This window comes from Manis javanica, chromosome 2 (genome assembly GCF_040802235.1).
Source record: "Manis javanica isolate MJ-LG chromosome 2, MJ_LKY, whole genome shotgun sequence".
NCBI classification, from domain to species: Eukaryota; Metazoa; Chordata; class Mammalia; order Pholidota; family Manidae; genus Manis; species Manis javanica.
Window position 1 is genome coordinate 60338373 of NC_133157.1, and position 17480 is coordinate 60355852.

A 17480-nucleotide genomic window follows, 5' to 3' on the forward strand; every position below is an offset into this window, starting at 1 on the left:
CCAAATTATCCAAGGATTTTGACTTTTCTTGGTTTCTGTTTCTCTAAACTTCTTTGATGTTTTGCTTTTATGCCTCTTTAAGATTTTTTTTTTAGTAAGAAAAAGCAAGGACTTTATTTGGTTAAAGCGAAAAGTGTGATCTTGATACAGGAGAGTGGGCTGTCTGAAAACCAGAAGCAGCTGCCTCTCTAAGATTTTTAAAAATGATTTTGTACCTCTCCCCATTTGTGGAAACTATCATCTCAAGATTAAAAAGGGACATGAACCAAACTCCACAAAGATGTTGTGGTAAGAGGCTTCCAGAGCATCCTGTAAATATTTCTGTGAAACCTTCACAGAGAGATATCTTTACCTGAGATACTGACCTTGCTGTCAGCAGAGAATAAGCAGCAGGTTCTGGTTTTCTCTTTCTAGAATCTCCTGCCAACTCATTTTGGTTCTTTCCCCTTGAGTCTTACATTTCCATCTTCAGTAGTCCTTTGCCACAGATTCTCCATTCATCTCTTGGTTGACTGAAATTCAACTTCCAGTGCTTTATTTAAGATCTCAGGAGAACTGTATTCCCTGAGTTCTTGTGTGTTTGAAATTTGACTGTTGCTTTTATCCTTGAAGTGCTATTTGAGTGTAAAATTTATTTGGGGGAAAGCCTTGCCTTTTTTCCCCCCTGAGGCCTTTGTGGCTCCATTGTCTTCCAACATTAGATACTGGCTTCATGATGTCTGATGATAGTCTGATCTCCCCCTTATGGGTGACATGATTATGTTGCATGGATAGGACCCCTTTATCACGGTCAAATTTGAAGTTTTATTATTCTGACTCCAGGGTGTCCTGGATGGTGTGTTTGCCCCTCAGGTAGTCAGGCAGGTTATGAATGGTTCCCAGTATTTATACATCCCCATCCCCATACTGTGGAGAATGCAGGAAACTTGACCATTTTGCTGGTTCCTGTTTTCAATTTTGGCATCTCAAGTCAAAAAAATATTCCCTCCCAGTAATTGTCTTCCATCACATTGGTGAACATGATTCTTTAAACGCTCTTTGTTGTTTTAGGCTCTCTTGGCAAATATGGCTGCCATGTTTGCAGTCTACCATGGGTCCTGTGGGCTGGAGCACATTGCTAGAAGGGTGCATAACGCCACTTTGATTTTGTCTGAAGGTGAGTCCCTTATCGTTTTAAAACTTCTGAGTATGACAAAACTGATTAACTTGAATGAGTCAAGGTGAAAACTTAACTGCATGTCCAATACTATATGCAAAATTAAAAACCAAGTAACTGGGAAGAATATTTTCAACATCTGTGATAGACTGTTAATATTTTTAATATAGAGAGCTCTTACCCCTTTCCCCCACCCCATAAACAAGAAGGATGAACACTCGGAGAGGAAAATTGGCAAAAGGCATCATTAAATGTAATTTTAAAATAAATAAATCAATAAATGCACAAATTATGTAGTTATATAAGATACATTATATACTATAACATAATACATATATATAATGTTTTAAAGCAAATGGCTAATGAACATATATCATTTCAACCTACTAGTCAAAGAAATGTAAATTGAAACAATAGTATTTCTCATTACATTGTCAAATATTAAAAATAATGCTGACATTGATATGACTTATATAAGGGCACTTAAGCAGTATGTAAAAAAGTTTTTAAAATGTGCCTACAGTTTGAACCAGAAATTCTACTTCTGGAAGTGTTCCTAAAGGAAATCATTAGATTAGGATATAAAGGATGACCATTGAAACATTGTTTACAATAGCACAATCTTGGAAACAGCCTAAATGTCCAATAATAAATGATTAAATTGTGTTATATGCATGTGTTTGAATATTATATACCCATTAAAAATAATGATATGGATTTTGCTATGTAGAAAAGCAAAATATTCATGCTATATTAAAATTTTTTTTAAATATAAAGAAATAGGTATATGTGATCATACACACACATACACACACATCACTTCTAGAGGAATATACACTAAAACATAACCAGCAGTTATTTTTGATGGTGACTAGTGATATTTCTTCCTTTTTTATATGTATTTCACCGTTTTCTATAGCATAGCAATAAACAGTTACTTTTTAAGAAAGCAGCCACCAAAACAATGGTTAGAACCAGTGAAACAGACAATAGTTAGAATTTACCTCATTTCTCTGAAATGTCGTTGGAGGAGGAGCAGGTTTCTGTGTTGGAGACTGGTGGCTCGCCTATCTTGTCTAGGTCTCAAGCGAGCAGGGCATCAACTCCAGCATGACTTGTTCTTCGACACCTTGAAGATTCAGTGTGGCTGCTCAGTAAAGGAGGTCTTGGGCAGGGCCACGCAGCAGCAGATCAATTTCCGGCTCTTCGAGGATGGCACAGTAAATCAAACTTCCAGTTCCTAAAAATTGTTTAAGTTCTTATGACTTTTCTCACTAGAAACTTTCCTCTTTATTAAACAATACATAATATTGGAATTTGGGGCACAATCTGTTTTGTGTAAGCAATTTTCATTTCCAACTTGAAATGTTGTGACAGTTTCAAACAAAAATAATTCATTCTTAACTATCCTTAAGAGTGCATTTTTGTGTATGGTGCTTAGGCACATATTTTACTCATAGTACTCCTCTGCTTACCATCTGACTGTTGAAGGAAAGTCTATGATAAGTGATTAAGATAAGGAAAGAGAAGGGCAAACATCTCTATTACCAACAGGTGTGTCCTATAGCCATCAAACTGTCCAGATGTGGCTTATAAAGTTCTAAACCTTGTGACATCTGGGGCTGGTCTAGTCACCTATACCTAAAGGCCAAGTTGGATATAATGGTTCCTGGTAAGCTGGAACAGTGAGGAGTTTTGTCCAGCACCTTTGCTCCTTTAACCTTTCTTGGAGTTTCTCCACTGGTCTTGGTGTTTTTACTTTTGATTCCTTCCCTTTTGTTTTCATTTCTGTAGCTTGGTATTTCTCTGGATGAAACAGTCAATGAAAAAGATCTGGATGACTTGTTGTGGGTCTTTGGCTGTGAGTCATCTGCAGTAAGTATAAGAAAAAGATGCATTTCTCATAATGACTATTTGAGGTGGTGTCAAAGATGGCTTTGCCTCCTTTGAGCCTTAGTGTCAGAGAAGGAGCCCAGGTATGACAATGGATTTCTTGCTTTTAAAATTATGCTGTTGTCCCCGTGACTAATGATAGGTGGAGCTCACTGTTGGGCCCTAGCCAGGACCACGCAGGCAGGTTAGTTCAAAGAATTGTAAACGGTATTTAGTTGAAACTGTCCCTAATAAGATTTGTGGCACTGGCATCTTGGTTTTCTTGATTCTGGGAAAATTATGGTATTCACTCATGTAACACTTATTAAAAACCTAATGTGTGCCAGGTCCTATGCTGAGTCCTGAGGATAATGGTGAATCAGACATGATTCCTGCCCTCACAGAGCTTATAGACGAATGGGGGTCAAATATGCACAAGACTGCAATCCAGGTGATATGATAGGTGGTGTTTGAAGATGCTCTATTGGCACAGAGCATTGTTCACTGGCATCTGAACGTGAGTAGGGGTTATGCAGAGTAAGGTGGCACAGCTGAGGAGAAGAAGGATGAGGCCAGAGGTGTTCCAGACACTGGGAAAAAGCAGCCATGAAGAATTGGAGGAGTGGGATTACATTGAGAACTAGAAGCAGTTCAGTGTGACTGAGTTGGTTTCTAAAACAATGAAATACGGACATGTTAAGATAAAAATTATGATTCCATGGAATGCAAGTGATAGAGAAGAAGGGTGAGTAGCTACCTAGACCTGTGGCCAGGTGCTAATCACAACACTGTACACTATCTGATACATAGTCACCACTCAATAAATATTTGTTGAATGAATCTTTGAAAGAAAGCATTTATCATAGAAGTGGAAATAGGTTCTAGAGTGTTGAACAGTGCTGTTCTAGTTATCTGTGTCCTCTTTGAGTGAGCACTTCAGTACTAGATAATAAATGTATCTGGTATTCACTTCAAAGAAGTATGCTGTTCTTTTTAAAATTGTAATTAATAAACAGCATTGACTAAGCAACTTTCCTCTAGTTGCTTTGCATTAAATTTAATCACAGGTATTTGTTCCATACATGGGAGGAATATTTATGGACCACCCATTGAGGGCTCTAGGTGGTCATATTTTCAACCTAGGGCAGAATGAAGAGTAAGCCATGTATTTATATATTTTGGATATGAAACCCTTATGAGATATATGATATGCAAATATTTTCTCCTATTCTGTGTGCTATCTCTTAACTCTCTTGATAGTATCCTTTGATGTACGAACGTTTTTAATTTTAGTGAAGTCCACTTTATATTTCTTCTTATTGCTCATATTTTTGGTGTCATATTTAAGAAACCCTGCCAAACCCAAGGTCATGTGGATTTCCCCTATGTTTTGTTCCAAGAGTTTTATAGTCTTACCTTTTAAATTTAGGTCCTTAATACATTTCAAGTTAGTTTTTGTATATGGTGTAAGACAAGGGGCATACTTCATTCTTCTGCGTGCAGATAACCAGTTTTCTCAGCACCATTTGGTGAAGAGACTGTCCTTTTTAATGGTCTTGGCACATGTATTTTCTTAGAATAGTTCTCAAAGATAAAAGCAGTGTCAAGTGAGAATTCTTACTTGAGTGTTATCATAGTAACTTTTTTGATAGCCCCTTAATTTACTGGAAATTGCTTCATTACTCAAGGAACACACAAGAGATGTTCTTTTTGGCTGTAAAAATTGTATGTTTTTCCTCATTTCCTGTGACAAAGGTCAACAAGAGTTAAAAACAGTGCTCTGGAGAATTGCCATAATTCATGACCCATCACGCCTGCCACTGCACCATGCCGGACACTGGGGGCAGGCCGAGGTGGTAGGAGATTTCTGGTGCTCTGCCAAAATACATGATGTCCATTCATGCTTCAAGGCACATTTCCTGCTCTTTAGTTTCTGTCCTCTCTCCATGCAGGAGCTGGTTGCTGAAAGCATGGGTGAGGAACTGAGAGGTATTCCAGGGACCGCCTTCAGGAGAACTAGCCCGTTCCTCACACATCAAGTGTTCAACAGGTTTGTGCGGCCTTTGTGGCGATGGCCTAGGCACAGTGGCTTGGGAGCGCAGTGAAGAGTGGCTTCTGACTCCAGCTGCGAGGTGGCTTGGGTTATTGTGGCTCAGCTGAGGCTCACTAATAAATCATCGCCGCTGTAGGATCTCTCATTCCTGATTCCTGCAAAGCTCCTCCTGGTGCTCTGCTCCCTCGGCACTGTAACGGCTAACCCGGCCTGTCAGGAGGAGGGGACCGGATGCACAGTGGCCAGGCTCAATTTCACACCCAGGAATTCAACACTCCCTTTCTCTCTACCTTCCTCTCATGCCCACAGGCAGCTGCTTGTTCCAGTGCATCCTCTGAGGTTCAAGCAGCTCCACGTCCTTCCCCCAATGCTTTGCTGGCATGTTGCCTACGGCCCAGTTTGATCTGTATTTGGAAGGAAATCTGAGTGTGCCTTATCATGCAGGAGGGTGTATGTGGACTCATATCTCATTATAGTGTCCTGAATCCTGTGTTTTCTGTTCACAGCTATCACTCAGAAACAAATATTGTTCGATATATGAAGAAATTAGAAAACAAAGACATTTCCCTTGTTCACAGCATGATTCCTCTGGTAATTGTTACCTTTATTTCTAGTGCCAACCCCACGCTGATCCCACCTCTTTGAGCCACATCTAATATGTTGCAAAAGGGATGAAGGGATGGCCATACAGGGAGATGGGAGGGCCAATCAGATGGCCATAGGAAATTACTAATGTGGTACATTTTGGATGTGCTTCTTAAAGGGGTCCTGCACCATGAAGCTCAACAGTTCATCTGAACTCACAGTAAGTAGGTTGTTTCTATTAAGGAATTTAGTAGGGTCAGTATTCTAGCTTGTTCATAAGCAAATAGAGAAAACTATGGGACTTAGTAACTACTTCAATAATCCTTCACCTTGCTATTCAATAATCTTGGGAGAAACTAATTTTATCACAAATGGATCATTTAAATTTATGAGTAAATTTCTTTCTTTTTTAATTAAAAGAAATTAATGTATTGTATTTGTGCCTTCATATTCCTGCTGCCCTCACCCCCTTTTTAGAACCTGCCATGATGAAAGCTTTCATTTTTTATCAACTTGTAGTTGTTAAATTCCTGTAAAATTTAGAACCTTATTAAGCCTTCTTATAGAATTTCATTCACAGTGCCAGAGGGTAGAGATTTAAGATTTTTATTTATTTCTTGCATCAACAGAAGATTTGTATAACCTGCTGTTGTAGTTGGTAAGTATCTCTACTAGGCCAGAATCCATGCTAGCAAAGCTTTCCTCTTTTTCTGTAGGATTGTTCTGATGTGACAAACACTATCAGACAAAGGAAATCATTTTATATTGTGACAGAAAGGGTTTTCCCCATCTTTTTAATGTTTGTGTCTCGTTCTGGTTAATGGAGAGAAAATAACATATGTGCTGTGTAGAACTTTGACTAAGCCATACATGAAACAACTCATTGGGTTTAATGGATATATGACAAATCCATTTTCAGGGCTTTTTATTCCTGAAAAGATAGAAAAAGGTTTTATTTTTGTGTAAGTTCCCTTTCCGGGACTTTGTGACTCATTTGTAAAGTATAGATAGTAGTAGTACCTAGCTCATAAGATTGTGGTGAGATTAAACAAATTAGTATATTTAAAGAACTTAGAGGAATGCCTGGCACATAGTAGGCACTCTTTGTGTTAGCTAGTGCTGTAATCATTAAAGTTAGGATTGTTAGTACAATTACAATATGTTTATATGAATAATTTCTCTCTGCTCTTGCTCTACAGCCTATCACATGGAAAGAATTTACAAATATCCATCCCTTTGTGCCACTGGAACAAGCTCAAGGGTACCAGCAGCTTTTCCGAGAGCTTGAGAAGGATTTGTGTGAACTCACCGGCTATGACCAAATCTCTTTCCAGCCTAACAGGTAAGGGGATTTCTTCCCCTGTTCTTTCAGCTATCTCTTATGGCGTAACACCCACCCCCAAAACTTGGAGGCTTGAAGCAACAATTTATATTTTGTACCATTCTGAGAGTAGAGTGGACAGTTCCCTTCCCTTGGGGTGAATGGCCAGAAGGCCCAAAGTGGTCCCGTTCATACTGTAGGCAAGTTAGTGATGGGCTGGTGGCTGGGAGCTCAGGGGAGGATACGGACCGAGACCTTGCTTCTTCTCCGTGTGAACTTCTTATCATGGTTGCTTACGCTTCCTCACTGAGTGACATTGGGTTCGAAATGGAATGTTTCAAGATGGAAAGATGTGGAAGCTGGAAACCTCTTAAGACCCAGACTTCAAAGTTGTACAGCATCACTTCCAGAGCATTCTATCTGGTAAAGCAAGTTACAGGGCCAGCCCAGATTGAACATGGAAGGGGATGACACCTGGGTGTGAATGTCAAGAGGCATGGTTCATTGTGGGCCACCTTAGGAAACTGGTTATTACACCCCTCAGTGACATAGCATAAGAATTAGAATCAAGTACACATGTTAACTCCTATCAAGCAGCAATGTCTCAATCTGCTAGGGCCAGAAGAATCTAGATCCTGGTTTGTTCTGTCATGACTTGAAAGGTCCCTTTCCTCCTCTGGCCTTGGTCATTTGTAAAGTAAAAACTTTGAAGAACAGTGATTTTCAAAAGCAGAGGGCTCTAGTAACATTTCCCAGGTCCTTGTTAAAAATACAAATTCTTGGGCCTTACTTCAGACCTACTGATCATAATCTCTAGGAGCTGAGACTCCAGAATTTTTATTTTTAAAAGCAACCAAGTGATTCTGATATATAGTCAATCTGGAATCCCCTGGATTTGTGATTTCTCTGCTTTTATGAGAATAGATAGGTGATAGGTAGATAGATAAACATCAGGGTGTGAATTAACATCTTAGGGTAACATCTAAGAGGAAGTGCCTGTCTGTCCCTAGGTTCTCTACCTGCCGCTACTCAAAGTGTGGTTCTCCATCAGCATCTTCAGCATTGGCATCACCCAGGAGCTTGTTAGAAATGCAGAATTTCTATTTCAAGATACAAAAGTCAAATGACTTTAAAACGGAGACATTTATTGTCTCACTTCTGAGACAGAAAATAATCAGATCTTTATCAGATATAATCCATCCTTACCTCCTGTTTGGCAAGATAGGTTGCACAGTAAGGCCGTACACTTTGTAAGAACAATATACCTTATAAAAACAAGCCCTTCAGGAAGAGGGCACAGGGCAAACGAAAGGACAGAGAGCTTTTTAAATAATAGCCTCTCACTCAGATCCTCCTTTCATAGATAGGAAGGAACCGACATTCCTGAAAGTCTGGTTTTGGTATACCTTTGTTAAAACAGCATCATTCAACACGCACCCACCACCCACCTTTTTTTTTTTTAAGTAAGGGTGGAGTTGAAATGAATTCTTGACAGTAATACTTTGAATGTTGAAAATGAAGACACTTCGCCCTCTAGTGGTCAAGTATGATCATACCTTCTGTATAATGTTGGAGAGTAATTTTCAAGACTATTTTTAACTCTTAATGCTCTTGCAGTAAATTGAGGCCCCAGTCAGGGTCCTAGAGATTGATCTAAGGATGAGGAAGGTTGCCTTCCCCTAAAGCAGTGGTTCCCATTCCTGGCTGGAAATTAGACTCACGTGGTACATTTATGAAAAATCCTGATGCTCATTAAAAAAAAAACCAGACTGAATAACTTTGATGGGGAAAGACAGGGGTAAAGAAAGGAATGTAGGCATGAGTAGGTCTTTAAAGCTATCCAGGTGATTCCAGTTTGCAGGCAAGCTTGAGAACCACTGTCTTAGACGTTAACGCTGTTGTTTTCCTCAGTATGACTGCTGCTCTTTCTCTGTCCTACTCTCCTCCTTGGAGTGATTGGTAGTGAGATTCAGTATTCCATCTGTCTTGCAGGAGGGAAAGAGCTCTTTATCAGGATGGAGTTTCTGGCAGCAATGCCATCTCCAGCTCCAGGGATTCCCATATATAATACCCATTTCCAAGAGCCAGTTTGAGAGTGACAGGAGTTGTGTACCAAGTTGCTTAGATGGGGGATATTTCTGGTCCTAAGCGGAGGCTGTGGTGACAGATGGGAAATGCCTTATTCTTTGTTAGGGGGAAGTGCAGGTTCCATGCTTTCAGTGAGGTAAGGAGATCTGATGTCTTAGTCTGGGGTAAAGAGGAGGGATGCACCACAAATACTATATGTGAGTGACTCTATTTTTAGCTTGCTATAACCCTGTCTTGGTTTATTCGTGCTAATTTTCTTTCTGCGTGTGGATTAAATTCTAGGTTTTATATTTATTTTATATTCTAGGTCTTATATAATTAGTCTACCACAGGGCTAACTACTTAATGGTTAATTCATCATGATTTATTGTTACTCAAGTCTCAGGGAATAGTGTAAGCTTCATATTTATTGTAAGAAAAAACACAAGTCTTCTTGACTACTCTCATAGAGGAAGGATTAATTGCATATCATTCTCACTGAAGTTCACTCATAAAATAGAGGGTGTAATCTCAGTGATCATCAAGGGATCATATCCTGTTTTCATTTATACCTCAGTAATTGGAGTAGGTCAGTGTGCCTAGAGAGTTCTAGAGTCTAGTTACCAAAAAATTTTGAACCTAGTATGCTTCCTTTCCTTTTTTGTTATTGTATGAAATTTGAAAGATACATATGGGAGAATTTTTAGGAAGAGCATTAGTAGTATTTTGCAACTCTATAATTTTTTATTTTGGTAAAATATACATTATATAAAATTTACCATTTTAACCACTTTTAAGTGTACAGTTCAATGGCATTATGTATATTCTCCTTATTGTGCAACCATCAACACCATTCATCCCTAGAACATCTTCCCAAATTGAAGTTCTGTACCCATTAAACAAGAACTCTTTATTTCCCCTTACTCAGCCATTGGAAACCATGATTCTACTTTCTGTTGCTATTAATCAGCCTACTGTAAGTATGTTATTTAAGTAGAGTCATACAATATTTATCCTTTGGTGTCTGGCTTATTTCACTTAGCATAATGTCTTCAAAATTCATCCAAGTTGTAGCATGTGTCAGAATTTCCTTCCTTTTAAGTCTGAGTAATATTCCATTGTATGTATTTTCCACATTTTGTTTATCCATTCATCCTTTGTTGGATGTTTGGGTTTCTACCTTTTGGCTTTTGTGTATAATGCTGCTATAAACATTGGTGTGCAAATACCTGTTTGAGTTCCTGCTTTCCATTCTTTTGGGTGTATATTCAGATGTGAAACTATTGGCAATGCTATGCTTAATATTTTGAGTATCTACCGTACTATTTTACACATCTGTGCACAGGTATAGGTGGAAAGACATATGAAAGGATAGATACTTAAATAATTATCTCAAATATAGGTGATCGAATTTTAGGTGATTTTACTTTTTGTTCATATGCTTTTTAAGTTACTTATAGTTTATTTTAACCATGATCTATATTATTATATAATCCAAAAAGAAGTAATTTTTATTGTGGGGAACATGCATATTATGAGACAATTAAACACACAGTAAGATGCTTACAGGTTCCTTTCCACCCTGGCTCTCCTCATCTCAGAGGTTTTCTCCATCAACCTGTGGCTTGATGAAGTGGGCTCTGAGCTTGCCTTGGGGCTGGAGGCAAACCACACCACCAGTCTTAGCAGCAGCACAGTAATCAGCCACAAAGTGAGGAAGCCTCTCAACAAAGGGCAAAGGAGCTGAGCTCTGTAGAATAGAATCATATTTAATTTCAGTTGGACTCAAAATATAACTCTCCAGTTCTAATATAAGTAGGAAAACTGGCAGTTATCAGACATGAACCTGAGCATTGGTGCCTGCGGCCTTGATGGCTCCACCCCCTCTTTGCTGCTGGGGAGCTTCCGTAGGGTCTTCTCTCCTGTGTGGTTCTCTGTTGTGCTCACAGAAATCTTTTATTCTTTCTTTCTCTAATAGTTCCTGCTGAGACAGAGATTGCCACAGGGCTTTTCTCTTCAGTGGAATTTTTCTGAAAGGGAATCCAGCAGTTCAAATGAAAGGGTAGCACTCAGAATACGTAAGGCCTCTAAAGCTCTGTTAATGTGGCTTCCTCCTTAGTCATGTTGTAGGTTTCTCTCCTACAAGCAAGAAAGGGAATGCTACATTATTGATTTGATTGAGATTTTTTTTTAATTTGACAAGGTATTTATTAGAAGATTGGCTTCCAGAGTGGATGCACCAGTCTGTTCCTAACAGTGCATGAACAGTCCCAGAACCCATTATCACCGACACTTGGTATTTTTCAGCTAACTTTTTTTTTTTGGTATCATTAATCTACAATTACATGAGCAACATTATGTTTACTAGACTCCCCCCATCACCACATCCCCACCACATACCCCATTACAGTCACTGTCCATCAGCATAGTAAGAAGCTATAGAATCACTACTTATCTTTTCTGCATTGTACAGCCCTCCCCATGCCCCCCACTACATTATATGTGCTAATCGTAATGCCCCTTAAATTGAGGAGTGGCCCTCAACTATGTATAACAAAAGATTTTATAATGCTAAATTGTGGCATGAAATCTTTGGTTCATGTGGCCAAGCCTTTACTTGGTTTTCTATTTCTTGGGATAATTAGATCCTAAGGTGTTAAAAAGACTTGAAACAAAAATGCCAAGACGTTTGTCCCAATTTCTCTATTTATTTGCTCAATCAATGAACCTAGAGAGCATTTCCAGCTTGGTGGAGAAAATAGCCAAATAATACCTAATTACCTTTCTATTTCCTACTGTGCTCAGCATGCCCTGCTTAGGCTTGTTCCCCGTAACACTGTGACATTCTTAAAAGCATTCAGCAGATCACAAATCTACTCTAGGAACTGTGGCTTAGATTTATGATGTAATGTTTAAGGCAGACAGAAACATAATTAACACCTTCCTCAGATATCTAAAGTCAGAGACAAGATGGAATTATTATTAGCTCAATTGGCTTATAAGAGTGTGAGGAAGTAGTTTTCATCTTTAAAAACAGCAAACTGTGATCTTGAATGTAGTTAGAGCGGGCAGTTGCTATCCCAGAATCTACTCCTCTTAAGCAAAGTTGTGAACATGTCTTAGGGGCTCTCAAACTTTATTGTGCATGTGAACCACCTGGGGGCTTGTTAAATTCCTAAGCCCTGCCAGAGTTTCTGATTCAGTAAGCCTGGGCCTGGGCCTGAGAGTTTGAATTTGATTTCTAACAAATTCCCAGGTGATGCGGATATGCTGGGTTGGCCATTATACTGTGAAAATCAGTCCTGGCTGCATATTAGAATTACTTGGAGAGCCCACCCCACCCCCCAAACTAGTTGCATAGAATCCTCTGGGGGTGGAGTCCAGGCATCACTGTTTTTTAAAAGCTCCCCCAATGATTCTAATAATGCACCACTGGATTGGAGAGTGGGTGCCCTGGAGGAACACCAAACAGGAAGTTTATCAGATGATTAATATCTTCTAGTGGAATGAACTTTGAAACTGGCACTTGAAGGCTAAGTCACAACCATCATGGATATCATGAAGTTTTCAGCAAGGAGAACCAAACACCTCATATTTGCCATCCCCCTCTTCTCCTTTCCTGAGCTCATGGTTGATGTCATTTTTAAAATTGAAGTATAGATAATATATAATATTATATTAATTTCAGGAGTACAGCATAGTGATTCAACAATTACGTATATTACAAAATGCTCACCACAATAAGTAGTTACCATCTGTCAACATAGAAACTTATTCTAATATTTTGACTATATTCCCTATGCTGTCCATGGTTGATGTCATTAATTAGCTCTAATATAACTGACATCATTGATCATCTATGCTATGCTTTCCTAGTGCACCTTCAGAGTCTTCCTCTATAGAGAGCTCTGGGAGGCCAGATATTGGAGACCCTTTCTGATTAGGGCCTGATTTCCCAAAGAAACACTCAGAATGCCAGAAAGAAGACAGAGAAGGGTGAAGGACAGAGGAGCCATCTTTGGGGAAATATAAAGCAATGGGAGAAGGATCTACTCTCCCTCAGTTTTCTTAACTCTCAAAAGTATATTTTGATTTTTACAGTTTGTAAGGCTTTGAAGCAGTGGTTGTACTCCCAGAAGCTCTGATCAGTACACCTGGAGTGGGACCCAATAATTTGCATATCTGACAAATTCCCAGGTGACACTAATGCTATTGTTTGGGGATATCAAGTTTGAAAACCACTGCGTTAAGGGACTCTTCAGATATCAGAAAGGTTAGAACAGCTGGATCCATCCATCCAGGTTTCTTGACCAAAATTTAAAGGTTAAGTATAAAATTTAGCTATGTCAGATTAGATACAGATGGGTAAGAACATTCCAGAATGACATGTTAAGGGGTTTTAATCTCATGCAAGTAGAGATCCAGACAGTGTTTGGGTACTTCAGGTATATGCAACAAAGAAAGATTAAAATCCTGTTGCTTCCAAAGTATGTGCACTGGTTGGTCATCCTGTTTATTCCACCTGCAATATAAAAAACCAGCACCACTTTTTACCTTATTTTCTTGGGAGTGGCCTTGTGAGGTTGCCATGAACTGAGGAGTCATTTTGACACAGTTGCTGTTTTGATCACTTTACTGTGATTAGTTTTATTATAATGTCAGTTTCTTAGCTAATGTTTCACTTGGATCGCTTTTGTTCTGACTACTTGGTGGTATTTTTAAAGTAAAGAAGGGTTTAGAGGAGAGGAGTATGATGTCAAAATATCCAATATCAGGACATTACATATCACAAGAAATCAGTAATGGTGGTTTTCCTGGAGACTGAGACTGGGAAGAACAAGCAGGGTATTTTGTTCTTTTTTTATCATAAACTTCATACCCTTCATACCCTTCTTCAATGATGCAAATTTTTTTTATCACATGAATGTATTATTATTATTATTTATTTGAACTCTCAATCATATTTTTATATTTTATTCTTTTTTGTTCTTGTTGTTTTGTTTTTTTTTTGAGAGGGCATCTCATATTTATTGCTCAAATGGTTGTTAACAACAATAAAATTCAATATAGGGGGGTCAATGCTCAATTTACAATCATTAATCCATCTCAAGCCTAATTCTCGTCAGTCTCCAATCTTCTGAAGCATAACGAACAAGTTCTTACATGGTAAACGAATTCTTACATAGTGAATAAATTCTTACATGGTGAACAGTACAAGGGCATTCATCACAGAAACTTTCGGTTTTGATCACGCATTATGACCTATAAACAATCAGGTCAAATATGAATATTCATTTGATTTTTGTACTTGATTTATATGTTGATCCCACATTTCTCCCTCTATTATTATTATTATTTTTATTTTTAATAAAATGCTGAAGTGGTACGTAGATGCAAGATAAAGGTAGAAAACACAGTTTAGTGCTGTAAGAGGGCAAATGTAGATGATCAGATGATCAGGTGTGTGCCTATGGACTAAGTATTAATCCAGGCTAGACAAGGGCAGCAAGACATCCATGGATGCAGAAGATTTCTCTCAAAGCAGAGGGGGTGAGGTTCTGAGCCTCACCTCTGTGGATCCCCAAATTCTCACCTGATGGCCCCCCTGCGACTGTGCCTGTCTTAGGTTGTTCCTCCCTTGAGGAATCTTACCCGTCTCTGGCTAACCAGTCATCTTCTGGGGCCATACAGGGAAATGTAAAGTTTAAGTGAGAGAGAAGCCATATTGTTTGAAAAGGTTAGCTTTTTACTTCTTTGCAGATTTATGCCCTGTGGCTTCTATGCCCATCACTTGTCTCGAGGTATCTTTACCACCTGGAGGAATTATGATACTCGGTAAATTCGATATGAGGCACGAATTCTATTTAAGGGTTGTAATTAGGAAGGAAGAAGAAAAGCTATAGAGGTAGCATATGGAAGAAAACATGGGAGGATTGATTATTTCTTTGACATATCTTCTTGTAGAGTACCTTAAGTATGTATAGGTTTTAAACTACTAACTAATTTGCACACACATATTAACATAATAGGTATACGGTGACATAAACAAAGCAAATCTATAATTACCATCCATCTCCAGTGAAGCCAAGAAAACCATTTAGGCACCCTAGGCATTTGTGAAAATTTATCTATGATATGATGGATATTGTCCAACTGTACTTGAACAATCAGACAAATTAAAGCAGCCCATTTCTGGGATCTGTTCACATCCCATATGTTCTTTTAACCGTAGATAGTCTATAGTCATGAGATTTTGGAGTGCTACAACTTGCACCCCTCCCAACTCCTGGTTGAGTTCCAACAGTACAGATCCAGTCAAATTCGTTGTCTCACTGTATGCACATGCCAGCCTAGACATCTCCCTCCTCATTCCTATGGCAAGTCCAGGAGACGGTGGGCTGGATGCAGCCACAACCTCAGCATCGTCCGGATCCCTGTGGAGGCTTTTTGATGATCATCCCCCGGCACAAGTCCTCCAGAGAGTGCTGATGCCAGAAGCTCCTCCTCATATCGTATCTTAGTTCATTTTCCGGGTATCCAAGCTAGGCCTTGATCTTCTGCATAGAAACAAACAGACCCTTTGCCCACACTTTGACATGCCCTCTATACCACTGTGCAGAACTCACTGGAGGTCAGCACACAGTAACTGCTTTTTTTTTTTTTTTTTATTAAGAGAAAGGAATATTATCAGAAAAGAGTATCTCCATAGCTGATCATCTGACACCCTTTAAGTGATCAACATTAAGGATATTTAAAGCATGCATTGATCTTTGATTTACCAATAGTTTTATCCTATCAAGGAGTAATCCCCCTTTTCTTTCTTTCTTTCTTTTTTTTTTTTTTTTTAATTTTTCATCTATACTTACATGAAGAATACTATGTTTCCTATGCTCTCCCCTATATCAGGTCCCCCCCTAACAACCACATTACGGTTACTGTCCATCAGCTTAGCAAAATGTTGTAGAGTCACTACTTGTCCTCTCTGTGTTGTGCAGCCCACCCTCCCCTTTCTCCCTCCCCCCCATGCATGCTAATCTTAATACCCCCCTTCTTCTTCCCCCCCCCTATCCCTCCCTGCCCACCCATCCTCCCCAGTTCCTTTCCCTTTGGTACCTGTTAGTCCATTTTTGGGTTCTGTAATTCCGCTGCTGTTTTGTTCCTTTAGTTTTTCCTTTGTTCCTATACTCCTCAGATGAGTGAAATCATTTGGTATTTCTCTTTCTCTGCTTGGCTTATTTCACTGAGCATAATACTCTCCAGCTCCATCCATGTTGCTGCAAATGGTTGGATTTTTCTACTTCTGATGGCTGAGTAGTATTCCATTGTGTATATGTACCACATCTTCTTTATCCATTCATCTACCGATGGACATTTAGGTTGCTTCCAATTCTTGGCTATTGTAAATAGTGCTGCGATAAACATAGGGGTGCATCTGTCTTTCTCAAACTTGATTGCTGCATTCTTAGGGTAAATTCCTAGGAGTGGAATTCCTGGGTCAAATGGTAGGTCTGTTTTGAGCATTTTGATGAACCTCCATACTGCTTTCCACAGTGGTTGAACTAATTTACATTCCCACCAGCAGTGTAGGAGGGTTCCCCTTTCTCCACAGCCTCGCCAACATTTGTTGTTGTTTGTCTTTTGGATGGCAGCTATCCTTACTGGTGTGAGGTGATACCTCATTGTAGTTTTAATTTGCATTTCTCTGATAATTAGCGATGTGGAGCATCTTTTCATGTGTCTGTTGGCCATCTGTATTTCTGTTTTAGAGAACTGTCTGTTCAGTTCCTCTGCCCATTTTTTAATTGGGTTATTTGTTTTTTGTTTGTTGAGGCGTGTGAGCTCTTTATATATTCTGGACGTCAAGCCTTTATCGGATCTGTCATTTTCAAATATATTCTCCCATACTGTAGGGTTCCTTTTTGTTCTATTGATGGTGTCTTTCGCTGTACAGAAGCTTTTCAGCTTAATGTAGTCCCACTTGCTCATTTTTGCTGTTGTTTTCCTTGCCCAGGGAGATATGTTCAAGAAGAGGTCACTCATGTTTATGTCTAAGAGGTTTTTGCCTATATTTTTTTCCAAGAGTTTAATGGTTTTATGACTGACATTCAGGTCTTTGATCCATTTTGAGTTTACCTTTGTATATGGGGTTAGACAATGGTCCAGTTTCATTCTCCTACATGTAACTGTCCAGTTTTGCCAGCACCATCTGTTGAAGAGACTGTCATTTTGCCATTGTATGTCCATGGCTCCTTTATCAAATATTAATTGACCATATATGTTTGGGTTAATTCTGGAGTCTGTAATCTGTTCCACTGGTCTGTGGCTCTGTTCTTGTGCCAGTACCAAATTGTCTTGATTACTATGGCTTTGTAGTAGAGCTTGAAGTTGGGGAGTGAGATCCCCCCTACTTTATTCTTCTTTTTCAG

General features: G+C 39.1%; 1 protein-coding gene across 2 annotated transcripts in view; it reads left to right on the forward strand.

The window, feature by feature from the left end:
- The window catches only part of GLDC (glycine decarboxylase), a 93473-nt gene that overhangs the window by 38207 nt on the left and 37786 nt on the right, over positions 1-17480 (forward strand). For both annotated transcript variants that reach the window (XM_073228559.1, XM_037019059.2), the window contains exons 9-15: positions 1051-1156; positions 2237-2376; positions 2951-3031; positions 4981-5078; positions 5588-5672; positions 5845-5886; positions 6866-7008. In XM_073228559.1, the coding sequence (XP_073084660.1) occupies positions 1051-1156; positions 2237-2376; positions 2951-3031; positions 4981-5078; positions 5588-5672; positions 5845-5886; positions 6866-7008 (695 nt within the window). The remainder of the gene's footprint in view (positions 1-1050; positions 1157-2236; positions 2377-2950; positions 3032-4980; positions 5079-5587; positions 5673-5844; positions 5887-6865; positions 7009-17480) is intronic.